Source organism: Acinonyx jubatus, chromosome B1 (assembly GCF_027475565.1).
Source record: "Acinonyx jubatus isolate Ajub_Pintada_27869175 chromosome B1, VMU_Ajub_asm_v1.0, whole genome shotgun sequence".
NCBI lineage: Eukaryota > Metazoa > Chordata > Mammalia > Carnivora > Felidae > Acinonyx > Acinonyx jubatus.
In genome coordinates, this window is record NC_069382.1 from 196,363,468 (window position 1) to 196,385,871 (window position 22,404).

At 54.8% G+C, this 22,404-nt stretch overlaps 1 protein-coding gene across 8 annotated transcripts in view; it reads left to right on the forward strand.

Annotated features, from left to right (window-relative positions):
* The window catches only part of EVC (EvC ciliary complex subunit 1), a 73,466-nt gene that overhangs the window by 25,257 nt on the left and 25,805 nt on the right, over positions 1-22,404 (forward strand). For all 8 annotated transcript variants that reach the window (XR_008296428.1, XM_053217591.1, XM_053217592.1 and 5 more), the window contains 6 exons: positions 376-513; positions 3,283-3,441; positions 8,199-8,415; positions 10,962-11,110; positions 13,398-13,496; positions 21,809-22,021. Coding sequence is in view for 7 of the 8 variants with exons in the window: in XM_053217591.1 (XP_053073566.1) it covers positions 376-513; positions 3,283-3,441; positions 8,199-8,415; positions 10,962-11,110; positions 13,398-13,496; positions 21,809-22,021 (975 nt within the window). In the remaining variant the exon portion in view is untranslated. The remainder of the gene's footprint in view (positions 1-375; positions 514-3,282; positions 3,442-8,198; positions 8,416-10,961; positions 11,111-13,397; positions 13,497-21,808; positions 22,022-22,404) is intronic.

Sequence of the window (22,404 nt, forward strand, 5' to 3'; positions counted from 1 at the left end):
TTCCCCACGGAAACCAGAGGAGTGGGGAAGAAGGATTCCCCCTCCAACCCCCAGATGTGATGGTATTTTCCAGGACTTTGAGGAGTGAAACACATTATTTCATCATTTTTAAAAAATACATTCTATTGGGGGGGGGCGGTTGTGGAATGAGGAGTATAGAAGGAAAGAATCTAGTATTCTTGAGGCTCTATGTTTAATGAGAAAAATAGATTTCTGTCATCAAACCTTAAGTAGGACAATGCCTAGGGCAGTTATGGTTAAGATATATTTTATGATAATATGGTGAAAGGTAAAAGCATTTCTTTTGTAGAATTTAAGATATATTAAGTTTTTTACTTGCTTTTTTTTTGCTTTTTTTTCCCCTATTTTTCCCAGGACTTGGAGGAATTAGAAAAGGGACTTCAGGTCAAACTATCAAACACGGAAATGTTGGGGACTGGCGATTCTGAATACATCACTCTGGCAGATGTGGAAAAGAAGGAGCGAGAATACTCTGAGCAGCTAATAGATAATGTATGCGATGGATTAGTTTTTTCCTGTATAAAAACCTTGCTTTCTGGGACAGTTAAATTGGCGAGATTAAAGAGATGGCTTCTAGAAGCATGTTTCATGCTTGAATTCCCTGTTGCGCTCTGCCCAGAGCCAGGGATCCAGTTTCGGAAGTTATGTGATAGAGAAGGTATAATTAAGGGGCCAAGGTTCCTTGGGAATTCCAATGAATTCCCCTTGTTTAAATTTTAGATTGATCTTTTGATCATTCTCAGCAAAGATTGCTCTAACCCTCTATGTCATACCACCCCGTGGATTAGGAACAGATGTGAGTGGCTAACTTCTCCAGCCCGAGGCGTCACTCGTGAAAGCTGGGTTTAAATTCTAGCCAGGGTGGCTTCTCTCAAATATCCCTTTTCTTGCTTCTCAGTTCCATTGCCCCCTGTTCCTACGTTAGGTATTAAACAAACATTTTTTGGCACCCAGGACTGTGCTGCACACGGGTTGCAGAATGAACTTAGACCTGGCCTTGCCAGACAGATGCACAGGCTGGTCTGGCGGGGGAGGCGACAGGTGAGGAGAAGGCAGACTTTAGAGCTCACAAGCGTTGTGATAGGTGAAAACAGCGGAAGGCTGGGGTGCCGCGGAGAGAGAAGTTCGTTGTACCCTAGGTTTAGGAAAGTCTTTATAGAAGAAGAGACCCGTTGAGAGGCTTTCTGGGAGATGTCGGGGGAGGGATGCTGGCAGAGAAGGGAGCCAGGGGGGGCCGAGGCGCAGGCAGAGCAAGATAAAGCCAGAGATCTGGCCCGAGGGTTTTCATCTTGTGCCAGGGAGGTGGGTGTCACTGGAGTTTGGCAGCCGATGTGGCTGGGTCCATTTCTGTCTCAGAAGGACCACTCAGGCTGCTGTGTGGGGGAGAGGTATGAGCTCTGGGGCTAGGGCGGTAGGAATTTCGTGGAAGGCAAATGCAAGTAGGAGCAGAGGGGTAAGAAAAAGTGGGAGAGCTGACAGGATGGCAGATAAGGAAGTTTGGGGGAGAAGCGGGTGTAGAGGATCCGCGCGGTGGAAATAAGGACCCCAGAACGAGAGCCAAGTTGGGAGGGGAGCTGGTGAGTCCCGGCTTGACATCTTGAGGTGGAGATGCCGAAGGATGGAGAGAGTCCGCTAAGCTCGGGTCAGATGACACGGGGAGCGAGGATGTTTGTGGCATGAGATGGCAGAGGGAGGGCGCTCAGCCTGGATTCCGGGGTCCTCAGGCTCCCGAAGCAAGGGACCCGTGTGTCCATGTCTGCGTATTTCAGACAGATGATTCATAGTATGCCCAAGATTCTCTGAAGTACGGCGACCTCCAGCATTGGAGACGCCCGGCCAGGGTGTCTGTACAGTGGGTAGGGGAGGCAGCCTGGTGCCCAGTCTTGGATCCTGCTGGCATTTAAGGAGGAGGAGTCCAGAAGAATTGAGACAAGAAGGCAGAGTATGGACTCTGAGGGACCGGGAGAAAATCATGCCCCGGACATCAAGGGAATCAAGAGTTTCTAAGAACAGAGGGGCACCCTGGCTCCCTGGAGCTGGAGGAGAAGTACCAAAGCCGGCTGGACATCCATCTCTGTTTGGGGGTGTGTGGGGTGTCATGGATGACCGTCGCATTCCCTTAGAGCCGTCGGGAAGGACGTCATCTGGCGGCAGGGACAGGTGGGAGGCTGGAGGTTTGATGGATGGGCTGCCAGCCGACCGGGGCAAGTAGCGGGTTACTGAGTACACGAGGCGCCAGGGCACCCAGGTGAGCGCTTCCTCTCGGCCGTGCCCAGCCCCTGGGAGGGGGCTGCTCAGAGTGACTCAGTGTTTCAGGTTGCGTTTATCTCCACCCTTCGCCATTGCAACAAGGTCAGGGTGGGCTTCTGGTGCCCCCATGCCCGGTGTAGACAGAGGTGCCCAGACGAATTCAGCGTCTGAGAGGCAGAGCCGCGGGGAAGAAAACCACCCCTTGGGGAGTTGGGTGGACCTTCACCAACTCTGCCCCTGCCTCCCGTCAGCTCCGTGATCAGCGACCTAACTTTCTGAGCCTGTCCCTGCATCCAGCCAATACGCACTTCACCTGGAAATAAAATGCGTGAAGCACAGAGCCTGGCATCTACCCGCGTGCGGTGAAGGGAAGTTGTCCTGACTGCCGGTGTCACGGCTGTCACAGCTCTGGGCGGCTGAATGAGCCCCGATACTCTGAGACCCTCCGTGATTCCCACCTCTCCTCCTGAGGAGATGCAGGGGTGGGGGCATGGGGAGGAAAAAGATTTCAAAGCAGAATGTTTTCATGGTCGGCATCGTCTCTGCCCGGTTTGCTCTTTTGTACTTTGAGGGCAATAACTAAAATGTAAACGGCCATTCGTGCTTTTATTTCCAGAACACATTGAATCCCTTTCAGAGATCTGGAAGCTTCCAGGAGCACACTGTCGAATTTCACGCACTCCCCAGGCAGCAATCATGGCCTGTTTAAGAGTCTTTAAGCTGTTTACGCCGGGTGATCTCATTGTGCCTGCCTTCCTTATCAGCAGAGCACTGGTGTTTGCTGAAAAGCCACCTCGAAACTGACAGGCACCTACAATACTCCGAGGAGGAACCTCTCTATAGAACTCGATTATTGCCAAGATAAGCTCGCTCGGAATTGCAGAATTGTTTAGAATCTCAGTTTGTGATAAGGAATGAATTGTAATTCTCAAGCATGAGCCATCTAGCTTTATAGCTTTCTTAAATAAGTTTTCTACACCCACCTTCTTGCTTCTCATTCTCATTTCACAGATGGAAGCTTTCTGGAAACAGATGGAAAATATCCAGCACTTTCTTATGGACCAATTTAAGTGTTCCAGCTCCAAAGCCCGACAGCTCATGGTGACTCTCACGGAAAGAATGATTGCAGCCGAAGGGTTATTGCATGACTCTCAGGATTTGCAGGCTCTGGTATGCTGGAGGGGTCGGGGAGGGAACATAAGGATACTCACTCTAGAGAAGGAGAATCCAGAAGTTTGATGCCCCATAGAGATCAAGTCGAACAGCTTTAAGTTGTAGATGGGGATATAGAGCCCAGAGAAAAGCAGTGAATCCATCCATCCATCCATCCACCCATCCATCCATCCATCCACCTATCCATCTATCTATCCATCCATCCTTCCATCCATCCATCCATCCGTCCATCTATCCATCCTTCCATCCATCCATCACCCATCCATCCATCTGTCCATCCATCTGTCCGTACATCCATCCATCCATCCATCTATCTGTCCATCTCTCAATCCATCCATCCATCTGTCCGTCCATCTATCCATCCATCTATCCACCTATCCATCCATCCATCCATCCATCCATCCACCAATCCATCTATCCATCTGTCCATCCATCTATCCCATTTGTCTGTCCGTCCATCTATCCATCCATCCATCTGTCCATCCGTCCATCCATCCGTCCATTTGTTCATCTGTCTATCCATCCATCCATCCATCCATCCATCCATCCATCCATCCATCTGTCTATCCATCTATCCCATTTGTCCATCCATCCATCCATCCATCCATCCATCCATCCATCCATGTATCCACTCACCCATTCCTCAAGCGGAGATGCTGACGATCTTTGTGTTACTGCCAAATAGAGCACTGGTTCTCAATCCTGGCTGCACACTGAAGTTATCTGGGGAGCTTTAGAAAGGACTGATGCTTGGGTCCTAGATGGGTCCCCCTCCCAGAGATTCTGACCTAATCAGTCTGGAGTGTTTAGAGCTTCAGGGGAGCATAGTGGGTAGTCATTGTTGACTCCCACTTATGTGGACAGAACTTCATTTGCTTTCCTGATGGCTCTGAATCACCTGAAGAACTTTCAGAAAATGCCCGTGTCTGGACCTCATGCCCAGAGATCCAGCCTGATTGGTCTAAAGTGAAGACCCTGGTATTGGCTGGTTTTAAGGCTCCCTAAACAATTCTGATACATAGTTGGAGATATAACCCACTGGTATCTGACTTTGAACCTAGTGTTCAGCCACTTGAAGCTGTGTGGTATTGAACCAATTATGTGACCCTCCTGAACTTCAATTACCCTATTTATAAAAGAGTAGTCCTAGGAGTTTCTGCACACAGGGCTCCAGGAAGTGCTCTGTGACCCGTAACACCCTAGTCACCGTGGGGTTTCCCAGTGGTGGTTTTGGCTTTGCCCTGCACAATATGTACCCATTTCCCCCTTCCTCTGACCTCGGAAACTCATGCCCATGTACCCACCCAGGTCACACCCAGCTCAGAATCCTGTAACAGCCACCCGGTCCTTGGCTCAGAGACCCAGCAGCTAAGACCTACGGAGCAGGCCCTGCGCCTTTCCCACAACCACTTGGCTTCGGAGTGTGGTCCACAGACCAGTGGCATCCGTAGCCCCCAAGAGCCTGTTAGAAATGCAGCGCCTCCCCACCCGAATCAGGATATGCATTTTCACAAACGGCCGCGGTACAGCAGCTGTCTGAGAACATAGCATCATGTCCACATACGATCTCCTTTCCCTCCTCGGCGCTGCTGGAAGGTAGGCCCGGCAGATACTCGCGATGAGCAGAGCGGGAGCCAGCTCAGCGACCCGCCTAGGATCCGCGTGCTGTCGGTTGACATCGCTGAGCCCGGGCAACAAGCTTCCAGCTTTGCCGTCCAAACCCTTGTGAATTAGATTTTAATTTGATAAGGCTGCTGATATTAATGTTGATCAAAAGAGAAAGACTTTTTTCTCCTCTTTTTTCTCTTTTTATTCAATTATCATTCTGCCAACAGGATATTGACGCAGAAAAAAAAAATGTATCCTTAGCTGACTCCGGCCCAAGTATTAGCCAGTAACTTCCAAATAGGAAGAAGGGAAGGCACTATCCAGGCTATCAATATGTCCTTCTCTTAGCCAACATTTGGTGGGCACCTCCTTGTGGGCCTCCTTCTCTTACAGAAACAGTGTGACAGACTGGAGCTGGAAACCTGAGCTCACACCACAGTCTTGCTGCTTGTTAGCTGTATGTATGACCTGGGGCAGGTTACTTAACCTCTCTGTGACTCAGTTTCCTCCTCTGTAAAGTGGGGAGTCAGAATAGCACCTGCTTTGAGAATGTTAGAGAGTGGATAATACGGAAGGCCTTTAGAACAGATCCTAGCACACAGGAAATGCTCAGTGTGTGTTAGCGATTAGACTCCTGCGGGCCACATGCCCGCAGGCAAAGGCCTGTAATCTGTTTCTACAGGAGAGCGAGGCTCTGCCTGCATCACAGATATCAAAAACAGAACAACAACAACAACAAAAATCCCAAAAATAGTAGCTTCTTTATGTTGCTGATAAACTCCCTAAGGATATAAGTTCTTGGGTCGGTGTCTGAGCATTTTGGCCTGGGCTGCTGGATCTATAATGTTCACATGGCATCATGAGTGTCAGACTGGTAGGGTCCTGGGAAGGACCCCAGAGGTCACCAGAATCAATCTCCTGGGATGTTTGACCAAAAAAGCTGTGCTGAGATCGGGGCACCCGGATGGCTCAGTCGATGAAGTGTCCGGCTTCGGCTCAGGTCACGATCCTGAGGTTTGTGGGTTCGAGCCCCGCGTCTGGCTCTGTGCTGAGAGCTCAGAGCCTGGAGCCTGCTTCAGAGTCTGTGTCTCCCTCTCTCTCTGCCCCTCCCTTGCTCTCACAAAAATAAATAAACATTAAAAAAATTTATAAATAAGCCGTGCCAAGAGCAATGTGGGGGCTTGTAGATAATTATGCCGGCAGCTTGCATTCATGAGCACTTACTATGTTCCGGCTGCTATTTTAAATACTTTACATGTTTTACTTAATTCTCACAGCAGCTCCATAAGTTCCGTGTCCCAGGAGGACCCTGTGCCCATAGTCTGCTGCTCTGAGAGGCTGAGTCAAGTTCTAGCCGAGGCACCTGTTGAGTTCCCTCCTACACTCTCGGAGCAAAGGGGACTGCTCGTCTCCCATCTGCACCCGTCTGCCCGTGCTTGCCTCTTTCCACTGCTGTCTTTCTTTGAATATACATCCGGAGGTTGTGCTGTCACTATTGAGCGGCAAGGGCTCACCTCGCTACCTCAGAGGTGGCTGCTGTGGTGGCTGGGTCCTCGCAGAGCAGAGCCCCTCCCGCCAGGCACACGGCCACCCAGGGCTTATCCTCTTGCGCCCCCTAGTGGTCATGGGCCTGCCGGCTGCTGGCTGGTGCCTCTAATAGAAGAGGAAGTTTCAAAAGCCACTGTCCTTGGGCTAGTTACGTGGCCTTCCGGAATAAACCTCAGCATTCTTGTCTGTAACTGGGGGATCCTTATCCTTGCCCTGTTCTCACGTTGTCGGAACACAGACCCAGTCTTCAAGGGCTCTCAGTCCGGCCTGGGACTGTCCCTTGTGATTAGCTCCTTAAAGACAGAAGCACGGGGGCAGTGGAGCACGGAGGAGGGGCCCGGTGGGGGTGGGGAAGATCGGGGAGGGCACCACACAGCCCAGCCAGTAAGGGTGAGTAGGACTAGCAGACAGAGGAGACGGGGTACGGAGTGTGCAAAGGCCGGGCGGAGCTGAGAGCCAGGCACGCAGGGCAGCCCGGTGCAGGGAGGTGTGTGGACGAGGCTGGACACAGAAGCCAGGCCTGGTCCTTGGGGACCAGGGGCACCATGCCCTGGGGTCAGACTTGGTTTGAAGGCAGTGACTGGAGGGTTCGGGCCAGAGGACATCTCTGTGTGTGCATCTCAGAAAGACCCTGTCTGCCACGCAGGTGCAGAGCACAGGGGGACAGGTGGGAGGCTAGGACAGCAGGACACGAGTGACCTGAGCTCAGAGGGCCTGAGCTGAGTGAGCCCTCTGAGCTCAGGGGGCCTGAGCTGGCTGTGACTGGAGCCAGCGGGAAGGAGATGGAGAGGGGGTCTGAGGAGGCAGGATTGCAGGCGTGGAGGAGGAGAAGGGAGCAGAGACTGACTCGGGGCTCTGCCGGGGCCCCGCCCAGTGGGAAAGGCGCCTTTCCCCCAGGATTTGGGGCCTCCTAGGCACAGCAGCGCCTCCCCCCTGGTTCCATGGGCCTCATGCTCATTCTGTCAGGTGAGCAGCTACCCTCTGAAGCTTCCGGATCCACAGTGTCCCGACTGGCTCTGGTCACTTCCTGCCCTGGGGAAGTGTCTTTTCCACGAGTCCTGTCCTAAGTGATGACATTGCGGTAGGGCGGGGCCAGGCCCATTCTAAAGTCTGACCTCCAGGGAGCCACTCATAAAGTCAGTCTTACCTTCCAGGGTCTCTTCAATCCCTGCGTCTCAGGCTCTCTGAGGCTCAGAAGCCGAGGATTCCTATAACCTTTATTACTCCTTCGCCTTATTTTTCTAGGGCTGCGGAGGCCAGAGGCCCAGCTGACTGGGGAGGGGCGGGGGGGCATAAGAAAGGTAGATGTTCCTCTTGGGCCATGGGCACGGATTGAATCCCTTCCCGGAAGAGCAGCCTTGGAGGAGGGCTCTCTGTGTACTAAGTGCTTTCTGTATCCCACCCCGTGTCGGCCTCTCCACACCCCCATAAGGGGTGATTTTGTCCGCATCCAAGGGGCAGACACGGGAGGCTCAGAAGGACAGCCCGGTGGTCCGGCCTCCGCTCCCTGGGAGGTATGGGCACCAGGGTGGACGCCGCCCGTGGCCATCAGCAGACCTGTGCCACAGGGTGCTGACCCAGGGCGTTTCCCTTCCCAGGACGCCCTGGAGAGAACGATGGGGCGGGTGCACATGGCAAAGACGATCGAGTCCCTGAAGCTGCAAATCCAGGAGGAGACCAGATGCCGACTGGCTGCCCTGTCCCGCAGCCTGGAGCTGCTGACCGTCGAGGGGAGGCTGTCCGGGCGACAGAAGGAGGAGCTGCTCGCACAGCAGCACAAGGCCTTCTGGGGAGAGGCGGAGCGCTTTGGCAGGGGTGAGTGAGCGGTGGCCTGGTCTGGGGCGCAGCCCTCCCGTGCCTGGGAGGGGGTGGTGTGGGGTGGCCTGGGCCTGGGAGGCAGTTCATGCAAGTGTCAGGAGAGGTGGAGCAGCGCCCGGGAGACTAGCACAGCCTGCGAGGGCCTTTCTGCCCCCGGGACCACATCTCGTAACTTCTCTGAGGCTTGCTTGCCTTCCCCATAAGGTAGAATTCAATACAGGCCGCCCCTGGGGTCGGGGATTGCCCGCTGCGTCTACTCCCCAGTGATCCGGGCTGACGGAGGCCCCAGGGTCCTGCAGGAGAAGCGCCTGGACTATGCAGAGCGCAGAGGGGGGTGGAAAGGCCCAGAAAGGACACATGCCACTCAGCTGCAGCCTGCAGCCCTACAGGGCCCTGCTTAGCAGGGCAGGTGCGGGTGGGCAGTGGTTGAGCGTGTGGGGCAGGAGAGGGAACCTGATGTGGCTAGGGCAGGCCCTGGGAGGTGCGCAGGTCAAGGTTCCAGGCACTGAGGGCATCGGAGACCCAGTCCAGGTCGCATCAGTAGAAAAAAGGAAGCCACGTCTTTAACCTGCGGGGCACACGCTGCCCGCACCCGCTTTCCCGGGCCCTTGGCAGAAGAGCTCACGGGCGGCTCTGTGATGGCCTTTGCCTGGGGCCGTGACAGTGGCCGGGCAGAGGCTGGGGCCTCTCTGCCCTCAGGGTGTCTGCCGGGCACGGAGCCCGTGTGCTTAACAGTTTCCCCAGCGGGTTCCAACAGCCACACGGGTATGGACACTGTCGGACCGGGGGGTGTCCAGGTATCTTGGTCACCTCGGGCCACCGTAACAAGATGGCGCAGACCAGAGGGCTCACACGGCAAACATTCCTCCCCTCCCAGTTGTGGGGACCCTGAGGTCCAAGACCAGAGCTCCAGCCGCTCCTGAGAGACCGCGCCCTGCTCCCACACGTCCACCTTCTCCCCGGGTCCCCACATGGCAGAGAATGAGCTTTCCTGCACCTGTTCCTCTTCTCATTAAGGCCCCGGCCCTATGGGATTAGGACCCCAGCCTCATGAACTCGCTTCAACTTAAGTGCCTCCGTCTAGGCCCCGTCTCCAAATGCAGTCACGTGGCGGGTAGGGCTTTAGTGTATCAATTTGGGGGGACGCAGTTCCGTCCATAGCACTGGGTTTCATCGCAGCCAGGGACCTGGTCCTCTGTCTGCAGTGGTTCATGTCCCCTCTACCAAGCCTGCCCGCTGCCCTGGGGAGAGGGGGCCAGAGGGCAGGCACTCAGTGCTGGGACCTCAGGACTCCAACCAGGCCATTCCACGAGGTCTTTGTGTCACTTGTTGTCACGGCTTCTATGACCACGTGTTGGCTGGTTGGAGCTCTGGACTGTGTAGAATGAGCACATCTGGCCTTGGGGGTCATCACACACAATGGCCTGGGCTTTACCAGCAGAAAGAGGCCCCAGCAGCAGAGAGTGGCAGGGACAGGACACACAGCCCCCGGTGATCAGGCTCTGTTGAACTTGGACAAGACAGGGGAGGCAAAGAGACAGTCAGGGGGTGGAGGGAGGACCCTTGGGCAGAGGGAGGACTCTGGACACCTGGTCACACTCTTTTCTTTGCTGTCAGAGGCTAAGAGATTCTCAGACAAAACCCAAGGAAGTGTGCTTGTGTCTCAAGTGTGGAAGGTGTGTGTGTGTGTGTGTGTGTGTGTGTGTGTGTGTGTGTGTGTGTGTATGAAATGCTGAAGCAAACATCTCCAAGGACTGCAGACCCCTGGTAGCCTGGCCCCCATGGACTTTTCCAGCCTCTACACTCAACATCTCCCCCATTTGGGGAGAAGGATCTGGCTGCCTTCTCTGTCTCCTCTCCCCGCATCCTTCTCTGGGGTCCCACACTGCCTGTTACGCCTCATCCTTCCCACCCCACCACCCTGTCCCTCATCCACATGGCACTGATTCTCCCTAACCCTTGTCTCAACCTCTCAGGACCAGGAGCAGACTGGGACCAGGGCTGGGTCCTGCTCCTGGGACAGCCCCAGCGCCCGGGGCTGTGCCACACTGCCGGGCTGAGTGACCGGGGGCGGGGTGGAGGGTGGTTTTAGACCCCGGCCTCTCTCCCTCCTGTAACCTCCCCCATCAAGCAGAGGCCCTGCCCTTGGGCTCGTCCTCCTGGTTTTTGACTCAACTACGGTCTGAGATGTCACTGTCTCCCAGCAGACCCCGTCTCTTCTATCCTGCCCTACCACCTGTCCCTCCCTGCGTCACCCCCACCTCCCTCATTTTGCCCCAGGAAAATGCCTCCTCTTCGTCAGGTTGGCCGGCCGCCCCGCATAACAGCTAAGTGAAGCCTCGTGTGGTGTCCTGAGCACTGGGCCCGAGGGGAAGTGGGGGTCCCTCAAATAATGTGGGGCCAGGAGCTCCTAACACTGGCCTTTTGGAAGCACACGTGCCTGAAAGATCAAACCGTGTGGCTCGTCCTTGGTGCCGGCAGGAGACAGGAAGGTCTTGCCGGGAGAGTCACCTGCCATGTCCCGTGGCTTGTTTCCATTTCAGGGTTTGTGCAGCGAGGCAAAGACCTGGTTAAAGCGTCGCTGGTCCACCAGGCAGAGGGGACGGCGAAGCTGAAGCTGGCTCAAGAAGAGGAGCAGAGGGGCTTCCTGGCCGAGGCACAGCTGACCTCCGACCCGGCCGAGTTCCTCCAGGTGAACCTGCTCCTGACTCCCCACCATGTCCACGGGCACGACTGTCCCGGGAACGGCCACGCAGATTGAGTGCTGGGGCTTGGTCCTCATGACCGAGCCAGGAAAGCCAGACGCTTTGACATCTGCCAGGCACGAGGTCAGCTTCTCGCCTCCACGTGTCAGCCCGGTGACCTTGGCACGTCCAGGGGCCCCGGGGACCGTGCCTGTGAGGCTGAGTCGGCAGGACCAGGGAGGTGGCCATGCTAGAAAATGCCCTTGCCCTGACGAGGAAGGGGATGAGGAGACTCACCGACAAGAGATAAGAGGTCACTGTCCTTGAGGGCAAGGAAGTGAGCTGTCCCTGGCATAGGCTGAAACAACCCGGCTCAGGTTCTCAGAGGGAAGAAGACCCTGCCTTTGCCCATGTGTTTCCCCGCTAATGGGCGGGATGGGGTCTGCTTGTCCTTCCTGCACGGTGGTCAGGCCATTGGGCACTGGGGCTGCCTGGAAATGGGTTGGAACACCGACTCTGCTGCTAGGGGGCCAAGTGACCTTGGACGCATCGCTCACCCCCCAGCCCTCAGCTTCCTCCCCTGCACACTGGGAGTAATGGCACCTACCTCATGGGTTGTCAGGGTCCAGCGAGACTGCTTGTCTGGTCCCTTGTGCTCTGCATTGGCCTGTGGTGGACCTCATCTCGGTGTTGCCAGGGGATCGAGGGACAGTGACCCACATGGTCACAGGCATGCACCGCCCCCCCCCCCCCCAGGAGCACCTTGAGGGCAGCGGCAGCTCCCCAGTGAGGAGCCAGGAGAGGAGACCCCCGAGAACAGAGGAGAGGCCTTGAGGTCCCTTTAAGGTCCAGCTGCCCCCTTCCTCAAGGAGCCTCCTCCCAGGCCCCTTCCAGGTAGTAAAGTGGGGCGGGGGCTGTTTCTGTCCTCGGGAAGATGCATCAGAAATAAGAGCGAGAGAGGCTGGGGTGCCTGGGTGGCTCAGTCGGTTAAGCGTCCGACTTCGGCTCAGGTCATGATCTCGCGGTTCGTGGGTTCGAGCCCCGCTTCGGGCTCTGTGCCGACAGCTCGGAGCCTGGAGCCTGCTTCGGATTCTGGGTCTCCCTCTCTCTCTGGCCCTCCCCCTGTTCATGCTCTGTCTCTCTCTCTGTCTGAAAAATACATCAACATTAAAAAAATTTTAAAAGAATTAGAGAGGCTATGATTGTACTGGCCCCTCCGCCAACATCGCATGGCACAGGCTGCCCAGGACCTCAGCCCAGGCCAGGCACACGCTGGTGCTCAGGAGACATGGGTGTGGGAAGAACAGGTTGGACGAGTGTGTAAAAGGATAGATGAATACCCAAGTGAATGAGAAAACGGATAAATACGTGAATAAAGGAGTGAATGAATGGATGAGTGAATGAATGCAACTCTCACCCAGACCCAGTGTCCTTTCTTTTTCTGGTCCCTGCCCCTCCCTCTCAGCCCAGCTCCCGCTCTGCGCCCCCACCAGGGCCGGACGGATTCGTACCGCCTGGTCCCAGCTGCAGCGGCTCCTAGAACCCCAGTAGCGTGGGTTCCCCGTCTTCCAGGGAAACTTCCTTGTCCTTAAAGACTCAGCGTACACGAGGAGTTTTCCCCTGTGGACCCTCCCTGAGAGGAATCTTCCCCTCTGTCGCTATGACCTGCCATGCCTCCCTGATCGTGTCTGGGACCCCCTGATGCACCCCTGTGTCTGCTCCCTGCCCTTCTCTGGGCTCCTCAGGGCGGGGCCCAGCCACGTGGTCAGGGTGAGCCTGGCTGGTCACTGACCACACTGACTTCTCATGGCCTGTCTGGACCAGCCCTGCCAGGCGGTGGGCTCCACTGGGTGGTCTCCCAGAGCCTGGGTGGTGGTCCCCAACAGTTTAGTCACAGAATGATGTCTGGGTGGCTTGTGGCCAGGCGACCAAATTTGCAAACTGCAGCCACGTGATATCCCTGTGCCTCTGGTTTCACGTATATACATTTTTTGAAGTTTGTTTATTTATTTGGGGTGGGGCAGGGGAGGGGAAGACAGAGAGGGAGAGAGAGAATCCCAAGCCGGCTCTGTGCCGACAACGGAGAGCCCAATGTGGGGCTCGAATTCACGAACCTCGAGATCATGACCTGAGCTGAAGTCAGACGCTTAACTGACTGAGCCCCCCAGGTGCCCCTCCTTGTATATAAATCAGGGATGGACATCCTTCAGATCTGAGAGGCAGGGGTCCTTTTTTCTAGAAAAAAAAAATCAGCATTGTCTCGTGGGATTGCTTCAGCCCCTGTTTTACTCACAGGCTTTTCATGAAGTCCTGGAGAGACAGAGGTTGGCCCAGAGTTACCTGGAGGAACAGGAGGACGTCACAACCACCGAGGCCATGGCTGTGCTGTGCCAGGTATGTGGCATCACGGGGGGACCTCCAGAGAACCCTCAGGATCTGCGTGTGCGTGGGAATCTCACATCCTCCAGCCAGGGGCCCCAGAGATGCAGGTTTGGGTCCAGCCCTGGCCCTCTGGCTGGGCACACGCCCGCCATGGGTCCCTCCCCACCTCATATACCAGAAAACCTTCCGTTTTCTGTGGAGCTCAGGGCTCTTTCCTCCAAGTGTCCCTAGAGGCAACGGCCTTTGGAAGTGAGTTCACCCAGGATGGAAAGTAGGCCGGCTTTTGTGGGTGTCGTCAGGGTAGAGCCGTGATGAGGAGGGAGCGTGAGGCCTGGCTCGGAGTGCCGGCACCCCCCCCTTTCTCACTGGACAACCTCATGCAGTTCCGGAGGAGCGGGGGTGGGGGGATCCCCGCTTGCCTGGAAGGCTGGCTTTGGGAGAATAGGTGTGCGCACACGCCCTCCGGAGTGACAGGGGCTCCCGGGGATATGGTGATCACTGAGACACAGAGCACCTGCCTCGGGTACACACCCTGAGCTGCTGGAAAGGCAGAAATGCAGACGTGTCGTCACAAAGGAAGTTGACAAGTGCCATCGTGATGGGTAGCGCGTGAAGGGTCGACGCCAGACCCAAAGTGCCTGGGTCGGCGTCCTGGCTCTTCCCCTTCCTCACTGTGTGGCCTCCAGACTTCCCTGGGCCTCTCTGGTTCCCTGTTTCCCCGCCTGGGCTATGGGGACAATGACAGCCCTTCTTCTTGGGAGTGGCATGAACACCGAATACACGGGGGGTTGGGGAGGGCCCTGAGGCAGCCGCGGGCATCTGGGACACACCCCCTCGGGGCTGGCTCCCCTTGTAACATCCCGCTTTCGTGTACAGGGAGGGGGCATGAGGGATGCCCTGGGGTTCGGGCCAGGTCCAAGACAACTGTCTGTGGGAAGTGATGCCTGAGCCAAGCCTTAAGGGAGGAGACAGGCCCTGTGGACGAGGAGTTGGGGGGACATCCCAGGCCCAGAAAAACGTGTGAAGGCGGGAAGTGCAAACCCTCACCGTCGTGGCAGCTATACTGGGTGAATAGGGTCTGTATGAGTCAGTTCAGCTGCCGTAACAAAGTGCCCCAGACAGGGGAGCTTAAACAGAGGATGTATATATCATCGTATATACCGTTCTGGGGGCCAGAAGTCCAAGATCAAGGTGGAGGCGTGGTTGGGTTCTGTTGAGGACCCTCTTCCTGGTTTGCAGATGGCCGCCTTCTCGCTGTGTCCTCACTTGGCCTTTCCTCTGTGCTCATGGCGAGAAAGAGTACTCTGGTGTCTTCCTCGTGTTAGGACATCAGCCCTGTGAGCTGAGGGCATCTCTAATAACCCCACTTAACCTGCGGTATCTCCTTGAGGGCCATCTCCAGGTGCAGTCACATTGGGGTTAGGGCTTCTGTATTTGAATTTGGGGGAAACAATCCTATTCAAAATGGCATCCCCCCCAAATTTCAAGTTCCCCTGGAATCTCCGAATGTGACCTTGTTTGGAAATAGGGTCTTTGAAGATGTAATTGGTTGAGATGAGACCATAGTGACTGAGAGGGGCCCTGGATCCAATGACTGGTGCTGGTGACTCCAGCACCGGGGGCCACCAGAGCTGGAGGAGGTGGCAAGGACCCTCCTGTAGAGCCTTTGGAGGGAGTGCTGCCCTCCAAGTGCTGCCCGACACCTTGGTCTCTGCCTTCTGCCTTCACAGCCGTGAGAGAATCCATTTCTGTTGTTTAAAGTCACATGGTTTATGGGATTTTGCTATGGCGGCCACAGGAAACTGATACAGAAGCCGATCTTTGTTCCAGGCAGGCTACTGTCTTAAGTGCTGTCTGAGTATTTGATCACTTAATCCAAATGAGAAACCTGTGTGGTGAAAACTGCATTTTCCTTCCTATGCAGATGTGGAGCTGGGAAGAGTTTTCTCGAGAAATGTGCAGGGTGGGATTCAATTAGTCAAAGTCCCAGACACCCCAGGCAGGAAACGAACAACCTTGTCAGGACTCAGATTCCTGGGTGGGGAGTGAGAAAGCTGAGTCCCAGGCCCGCCCTGGATGCGAACAATGCTGTGTGACTTGCGTTGGTTACACAGCCTCCCTGTGCTGGCCCCACCGTCCTGCTCAAGTTCTAGAGTCAACGAGTAGTGAAGACGGGATTTAAAAGACGTCCTTCTACCTTCGGTGCTGATGTTCTTGCCACGAAGCATGTTGCTTAGTGTGGGGGCCGTGTAGTAGTGACATCCTGGCTGTGGAGCCCGACGGCCTGGGTTCTAATCCCAGCCAGGCTGTTCGCCAGTTACGTGATCAGGAACAGCTTGTCTGACTTGTGCCTCGGTTTCCTCCATCCCAACGACATTCTGATGCGGCAGAGTTTGAGAACCGCTGTCTTGGAGGGGGTGGGGTGGTCCAGTGAGCTAACACTCGTGGGGCAGCTGCTCTGAATGCCCCGCCCCACGGCCCCCGACCCCCCCTCCGGCAGGCTGACACTCCCTCTCTTGAGCTGGGATTGGAGGCGAAGATCTTTCAACTGAACCCACTTTCCTTCTCCATAAAAGCAAGGACAAAACGCCCGCCGGTCGTTGCTGCCGGAGGATCGGGCAGCGCGTACGGAAGTGCCTGGCCAGTCTCCGTGGCTGCCAGAATTACATTCGCTTCAATAAAGGTCTGTGGTGACACCGAAGTGACCACAGCCCCATCCCTCCAGTGGCGTCCTTACGATGTTATGCATTTGGTTTTCCTGCGCTTGGGTCTGGTTGCCGGGCCTGTGAGAGCTCGGGCTGAGATTAAAGACCCCCTTTATTCTAGCATCAGGAGAGGCTGTCCGGTGCGAACCAGGCGTGACACCTGCTGGACTCTGTGCCTCGTGAGGCAGTCCTTGGAGACGCACGGCACAAGAAGGCACTTGACTCCGTGCATCTGCGTAGCTGCTTGTAAAGGACGTAACCAAAGTCCTGTGCCAGCTTGTCTCCCAGAGTTAGTCCAGCCGTGTTTCCTCGGATCCATTGTTTTTAATGTTTATTTATTTATTCATTTTGAGAGAGAGTGAGCGAGAGTGAGTGGGGGAGGGGCAGAGAGAGAGAGACAGATTGAGAATCCCAAGCAGGCTCCGTGCTCTCAGCACAGAGCCCGACGCGGGGCTCCGTCTCCGGAACTGTGACATCATGACCTGAGCCGAAATCAAGAGTCAGACGGTTAACTGACTGAGCCACCCGGGTGCCCCCTCAGACTCTTTTTATCAGCTCATGTTGAACCCTTTGGTTCCAGATAACTTTGGTTTCTTTTATGTTCCTTCATTGTGGAAATCGTTGCCTTTGGTTATTGGGACCTGCTTTCCTGGTATTTCCGGAAGGAGAGGTTGAAGCCCTCAGGTGGGGTAGAGAGAAGCTGAATGAGCCGGTTAAATGCTGGCAGAGCCATTCCTCGCTGGGTGACCTCGGGCAAGAGCCTTAACCTCTCTGAGCTCACCTCCTCGTCTGCAGAACAGAGACGGAGAACGTTATCGACCGTTATGGCAGCAGGAGAGCAGGGCTGGGGCCTAGGGCCCAGCACACAGTAGGTGCTCAGTAAATACCTCCCTGGCTACCCGACTGCTGAGCACACTGAGCAGGGGGTCTCAGGCCCCAGGCTGAGGAGCACAGCTCTTGCCGCAGAGTGTGAATCTGGCTTCCTTGCTGACTCGTGGGGGAGTTTGTTCATTCCTTTTCGTTCAGTATTACTGAGCCCTGTTTTGTGCAACCTAGTCAGCTGCAAACCAAATAAATAAAGTGCTCATCTTTGCAAAGCTCCGGGGCCAGCGACAAGCTCGGGGATCCAGCAGCAGCACGGGGGCCAATGCGGCCGCCGCGGGAGGGCAGGGTTAGGGCCGAGGTCGGACAGCCTCCACCCGCAGGGCCCTGCAATCCATCTGAAGACATCTGCACTGACATCGGAGCAGCACGGGAAGCCACTGGCGTGTTTCGAGTAGGGAAGTGACTTGGCTCATGTTTTGCGAGGATCCCTCTGGCTTCTGTGCAGGGAAGGCACTGTGGGGGGGGCAGAGGTGGAGGCGGGGACCTGGGGACGCATTGCGGCGGTCCGGGCAGGAGACCGTGGGGGCCTGCACTGGGATGGCGCGGGTGGGGGCGGCGAGAAGTCTGCGTCGGGCTCTGTTTTGATGGTCAGCATCTCATCTCCTTTGTTCCGATGGGAATAATAAGCTTTCTCCACAGGACTAGCTATTCAGAGGCTTAAACAAGCTCGCACATTCGTCAGGCCCGTGGTGAGCATTCAAAATATATTATCGCGACCGCGGTCGTCATCACTGCCTGCCCGGGAGGCTGTGTGAGCACAGAACATACGCAGGACATGATGCGCCTTGCGGTCTGGCTGGCTCTTCCGCAGACCCAGGCACCGGGAGTCGTCATCTCCCCTCTCTGGGCAGGACGTCGATCATGATGTCACGGGCACGGAGGCTGTGCGATAAATTCGATGACCACCTGAAGGTTCTCAGGCTGCAGAGAAAAGCGCATGTTTCTAAATTCTCACCATCGCTTGGCCTTTAAACAAATGGCACATTCTCGGTGAGACTGAGACAGTGGCCGCTGAAGAACACGTCTCGGTGCTTCGTGAAGAGACGGCTGGAACGAGCCCAGAGTCGTCCTGGTAGTGATGGGCACACGGCTGGGCTGTCACCGTCCCCTTCCAGGGTGCCGCGTCAACCTACTTGTTGATTTGGATCTCACTCCGGGCTGTCCCACCCGTGCTGGGTCTGCTGAGAAGTGCAGTGGGACGGCAGCCTGCCCAGCCTGAGCCCTCTCTCAGCTTCCGAGTCTCCCCCCAAGAGTCCGGGCTGAAGAAAATAAAAGCAAAAATGAAACTGTCCTCAAAGAAGGCAGCAGTGATCATTCTAGGCGCCCAGGGGGGAGCGTTTGGGAGGAATCCCCAGACACCCTCAAGCCTGACACCAAATGCAAGTTTGGGGGTCCCCAAGTCCTCGAGAAGGACTCCACGGAAAGCTGTTCTGCCCACGGTTATGGTTTATTCCAGCACAAGCATGCAGAGCACAGTCAGCGCGTGGGGCAGAATCCAGGGCTCCCATCCCAACCCTTTCAGGTGTCCTTTCCCACCGAGTGTGGACGGCACTGACCCTCGCGGCATCACGCACTGCATGTGGCCGGCCACGGAAGCCCGCCTGAGCCGTGGTCCGCAGTTTACCGGTGCTCAGCCACGCGGACCTGCCTGACCTCGAGCCCCAGCCCCGCCGGAGGATGTGCTGATGCCACACGGCCAGCTCTGCTTCGAGGCTCAGGAGTGGCTTTTAATTTTGTGCTATAGCGAGCATCAGTACTTTAAAGTCCGCGTCCTATAATTACGCCCCCGGGGGTACCTGAGGGCTTGATTTTGATGTCTGTTGTCTGTGGGGTCTTTGGTGATGTTGTCTTATCTCCTTGTGTGCCTCTTTGTTTTTTTATCATATGCCTTATTCCAAATGTGTACATTTATTTGTGAAAGTATTTTCAGGCATACAGTCATGTCCTCCAAAGAGGATTTGCCTTTGCTTCTGCCAGATGACTGGGCCTCTAGGGTTCAAGGTGACCTTAATTTGAGGTCAGGGCCTAAAATGTCCTAGGCCACCCCCATGAACTGACTCTGGGCTGCAGCTGTTTAAACTAGTCAGAGCCTGTTCCCTTCCATTGCATTCATGGTGGAGCTCTTTGGGTTCTGACGCTAAGCATGGAATGACTTACCAGGACCCACCCCTGGGGAGCCATGAGCTCCCTTTTGAGCTGGTGGCCATCAGAAGTCCTATCAGGTGCTCAGCTGTCTCCCCTGGATGGACCCGCTCCCCATGGCTAAGCACAGCCCCAGAGCTGGGCACGCTTCTCTGACTGTGCCTTCTTCATGACCTCTGCTCGTGTTCTCCTCGCTGTCTTGTTGGCTCTTGGGACTTTCATGATCGTTTAATAAGCCTTTTGTCCAGCTTTGTTTTTCATTCATTCTCAGGGGGAGGATTTGTCCAAATGAGCTGTTTGTCCATTATCAGTAGGCTCTCTAAACCTTCGAAAGGCTGTGGGTCACTTATGCCCCCGTCGTGATCACTGTATTCTGAACAAACTCCAGCTTGGCTATGAGCTCCTTAAAGCAGGACATTCATTGGGTTTAATTAACACCGACTTCAATTCAATTTAATTTCTATTCATTGAACACACCAGGTATGACCTAGGTACACCATTCCAGGTGCTGAGAATATGTTTATTTTTCTTTCAAAAAAAGAATGTGCTCTCCTTGTAGCATACTGGTTATGAGCACGAGTCCGACCGTCCAGTTGCCAGGACCCAATCTCTACAAACCATGTCCGGTTACCTTCCTGATCAGTGCCTTAGTTTCCTCATCTGAAATAATGGTAGTTATAATAGAACATCATCATTGCACTGTTACAAGGATTGAAAGAGATTATACAAGAAGAGTGTTCATGGCATCCCCTGGTATATGGTAGGAATTCATAATTATTACCAGTTATAGCGTCTTACCTGCTGTGTGCCAGGCGCTATGTCAGGCCCTACAGATGCTTAGGTAGTAAGACAAGACTGTTAAGAAACTTCCTGGTGTCGTCCTTGAGAAGGACAATGACACAGCCAGTGACCACAAAGGGAGGCAGGTGCCAGAGGGGCAGCAAAGGAAGGGTTCCTCTTTGGTGCCCCCCAAACCATGCTCAGGTTTGATCATTTGGTGGGGGGACTTGTAGGACTCAGCACAGAACCCACTTATGCTAAATTTCAGTGAAGACATTCAAAGCAGAATCAGCGAAGGGAACAGGTGCACGGGGCGAGCCAAGTCCAGAAGGAACCAAGAGCAGGCTTCCAGAATCCTCTCCCAGCGGAGCTGTGCATAATTCCACCCCTGCAGTGTGATAACCTGTGTGGAGTGGTGTCACCAGGGAAGCTCTCCTGAGCTTAGGAGTCCAAGGATTTTGAGGGGGGGTCAGTCACATGGGTGCTGTTTACCTGGTCTCCACCAAGGTTCCAGAACCCCAGAAGGAAGGAGGTGTTCAGCCTAAATCACACTGAGTCCAATCAAACCCTGCAGTCAGGAAGGCCTTCCCCAAAGAGGAGACCGCAACTTGAGTTTTGGGACATGTGTGGGGAGTTCCTAGGCAGAGATTGCGGAATGGGCATTGGACATCACGTCCGTGCGTGATACATTCAGGTACTGAACCCAGGTGTTTGGTCCAGGAGGACACAAGATGTTGGTGCGATCTGAGTATCATGTGGCCCCCGCTTTCAGAGAACTGTGGTTTGGGGGAGGGGTGACACATAAATTGTAGTTTCAATGCCCTGGGCAGCTGACCAAAGAGCTGTGGGAAGCCAGGGTCAGAGATAGCCACGTTAGTCTGAGCCACCCAGGGAGTGCTTCACAGAGAAGGGGTTATTTTGCAGGGGTTTTGCAGGATGAAGAGGAGTCCACTCCAGGAATGAAAGTGTCTGGATTTGGGACAAGGGGAGTGGCTTGAAAAAGCCTCTGTGTCGTGAAACATGCCACAAGATGCCATTTATGTGGATAACTCACATGAAAGCCACATTTATGAACATAATATGTAGTGAGGGTGTAGAAATCCAAGCTGGAAAGAGAGATGTTGAGGTCATGGGGATGGATGTCTCTGAGGATGCTGGGAGGGAGGGGGAAAAGAACGACAGGAGGAACATAAAGGATTCCAATTTCACCTGTAAACTTTAGTATTTTTAATCTACAAAAAATAAAAGATCTGAGTGGTGGAATCACAGGTGTTTAATATATTATCATACATGTGTTTTTTGGTTTGCCTCAATTTAAAGAAATACATTTTCGGGAAAAGACTGGAGTGGGTGAGGTGGGCTGAAGGGAACACAAGGGTGGAAAGTGGGGCAGGACCTCCCAGCAGCCCTGCCAGGTGACCCTGATAGCGACTGGAAGAGAGGGGTTCCAGGTTATTTGAGCTGGAATTATAATAAGATCTGTGGTTTATGCAAATAACCGGCCTAAGTGTGGGGGGTGGAGGGAGGCTGAGAGGCCAGGGGTGGTAAAAATAATCTGGAGGGAGGTTCAGAGGGGTCACCAGAGAGTCAGGGCCTGTGGAGCAGAGGGCAGGACTGGGTCGGGGTGAACGGGCTGGAAGGCAGCAGGTGTTTCCTGTGTGTGTGTGTGTGTGTGTGTGTGTGTGTGTGTGTGTGTGTCTGTGGCTTGAGAGCTCCCTCCGCTGGGTTTGCTCTCTGTCTTGTGGGAAGCCCACGGCCCTGCCCAGAGTGAGACCACGACTTATAACTCCATCATGTGGCTCTCGGCTTTAGGAGCTGTACCGCAGCACCATGGAAACGTTCCAGAAGTTTGTGGACGTCCTGTTCCTTCAGACGCTCCCAGGAATGACTGGCCTGTCCCAGGCAGACTGTGAGAACTTGAGGCAGGAGGTCCAGGAGAATACAGCCTGGCAGCTGGGGAAGTCCGATCGCTTCCGGAAACAGCAGTGGGAACTTTTCCAAGATCTCCTGGAGCAAGACAAGCAGGTGGGTATTTTGTAAAACCAGGTCTGGGATCCGCATGTTTTGCACTTAGGAAGAATAATGAGAGATTTCGTCCATGGAGCGTCCCCTAGTGCCCGTGTTGGGCACGGTACCGAGATTGTGCTTGCCAGCCCCTGGCCGCCAGGGTGGGCCGGAGAGGAGAGCAGAGGCTGAGAAGTCACTAGATAATGTCTCCGGCTGATCCATCAGGAAGGGGCAGCAATGCCTGTTCTCTAGAACGACGGGAGGCCGGAAAGTGGCTTATAAGGGAGTGGACTTGGTCATGGGGGGGAGGCTGCTACACACATAGAATTCCCGCTTTTCAGTGCAAGTCTGTTTCAATATTAAAACCACGTATAAATGTGGTAGATAGAATAATGGCCCTC